At 50.9% G+C, this 1620-nt stretch overlaps 1 protein-coding gene across 1 annotated transcript in view; it reads right to left on the bottom strand.

Annotated features, from left to right (window-relative positions):
- Positions 1–1620, bottom strand: part of LOC122564219 (short-chain dehydrogenase srdF-like) — a 32157-nt gene continuing 30537 nt past the window's right edge. Inside the window, 2 exon segments of the mRNA XM_043718915.1 lie at positions 1–156; positions 159–192. Coding sequence (XP_043574850.1) covers positions 80–156; positions 159–192 — 111 coding nt within the window. The 3' untranslated portion in view covers positions 1–79.

The following is a 1620-nucleotide window of genomic DNA, read 5'->3' as shown; positions in this document are numbered from 1 at the left end:
TCCAGGGTCTATAAATGAAGAGGCATTGCCCTTGGTTCTGATGCTGCCATCCTCACAGGTGGTCAAAGGTGATGAGCCATTACCAAGGAAGTTCCCTTCCCTCCAAATCCAGGAATTTTCCAGTATCACATTGCGACAGGCTGGCAAACAGCTTCTTAAGTTGCTGACACTGTCAGTAACTGACATGGGTGCCTGAAAAACAAGGAAAGTAATTGGATTCAACCAGAATGGGATTCATCAGGTATTTAACCTGGACAGAAATACATCCAACTGGTTGGCATAGCACAGAAGTAGCTGGCAGCAGCTGATAAATGCCAAGATTATGTCTGTAAGAACTGGGGGGAGGTGATGACCTAGTGGTATTATCACTGGACTGGTAATCCAGAGACCCTGATAATGTTCTGGCAACTTGGATTGAAATCCCACCATGGTCTGGAATTAAGACTCTAATGATGACCATGAATCCATTGTTGGAAAAATCCCACCTGGTTCACAAATGTCCTTTAGGGAAAGAAGCTGTCATCCTTACCTGGTCTGGCCTACATGTGACTCCAGACCCACAGCAATGATAGAAACCTTATAGTGGGGGAGCAGGCTTTTTGGGCCATTGAGTCCACACCCACCCTCCAAAGAGCATTCGAGACCCATCCCTGTAATCCTATGGGCAACTTAGCATGGCCAATCCTGCTAATCTGCTCATCCTTTGGACTGTGGGAGGAAGCCAGAGCACCCAGAGGAAACCCACACAGACACGGGGAGAACATGCAAACTCCACACAGAGAGTCACCCGAGGGCGGAATGTGATTTACTCTTAAGTGTCCTCCAAGCAATTCAGGTGACTAGGAATGCGATAGGTGCATGGGTGAGGGGAGGTGGAAAGTGATGGTGATAGGTTGGAGTGGAGGGTGGAGCGGATAGGTGGGAAGGAAGATGGACAAGTAGGACAATCCAAGAGTGCATTGCCAGGTTGGAGAGTTGGATCTGGGATAAGGTGCGGGGAGGGGAAATGAGGAAACTGATGAAATCAACATTGATCCGTGTGGTTGGAAGGTCCCAAAGTATAAGGTGGTGTTCTTCCTTCAGTCAGCGGGTGGCTAGGATTTGGTGGCGGAGGAAGCCCAGGATATTCGTGTCCTTGGCGGAGTGGGAAGGGGAGTTGAAATGATCAGCCACAGTGCGGTGGGGTTGTTAGTGAGTGTGTCCCAGAGATGTCCTCTGAAACGGACGCCAACTTGTGGAACATGGGACATACGCGCAAAACAACCCCTGTGGCTGACCACTTTAACCCTCCCTCCCACTCCACCAAGGACATGTATGCCCTGGGCCTCCTCCACTGCCAAATCCTAGCCACCTGACGTCTGGAGGAAGAACACCTCATCTTCCGTATTGGGACCCTCCAACCAAATGGAATCAATGTTGATTTCACCAGTTTCCTTATCTCTGCTCCCCCACCCTATCCCAAATCCAACCCTCCAACTCAGCACCGCCCTCTCGAACTGCCCTACCTGTCCATCTTCCTTCCCACCAATCCACGCCACACTCCTCTCCATCCTATCACCAGCACCCCCCACCTCATCCACCTATTGCATTCCCAGCCACCTTGCCCCCCGCCCCATCCCC

Source organism: Chiloscyllium plagiosum, chromosome 28, assembly GCF_004010195.1.
Source record: "Chiloscyllium plagiosum isolate BGI_BamShark_2017 chromosome 28, ASM401019v2, whole genome shotgun sequence".
Classification (NCBI taxonomy): domain Eukaryota; kingdom Metazoa; phylum Chordata; class Chondrichthyes; order Orectolobiformes; family Hemiscylliidae; genus Chiloscyllium; species Chiloscyllium plagiosum.
This window is presented reverse-complemented; position numbering and strand designations above follow the sequence as displayed.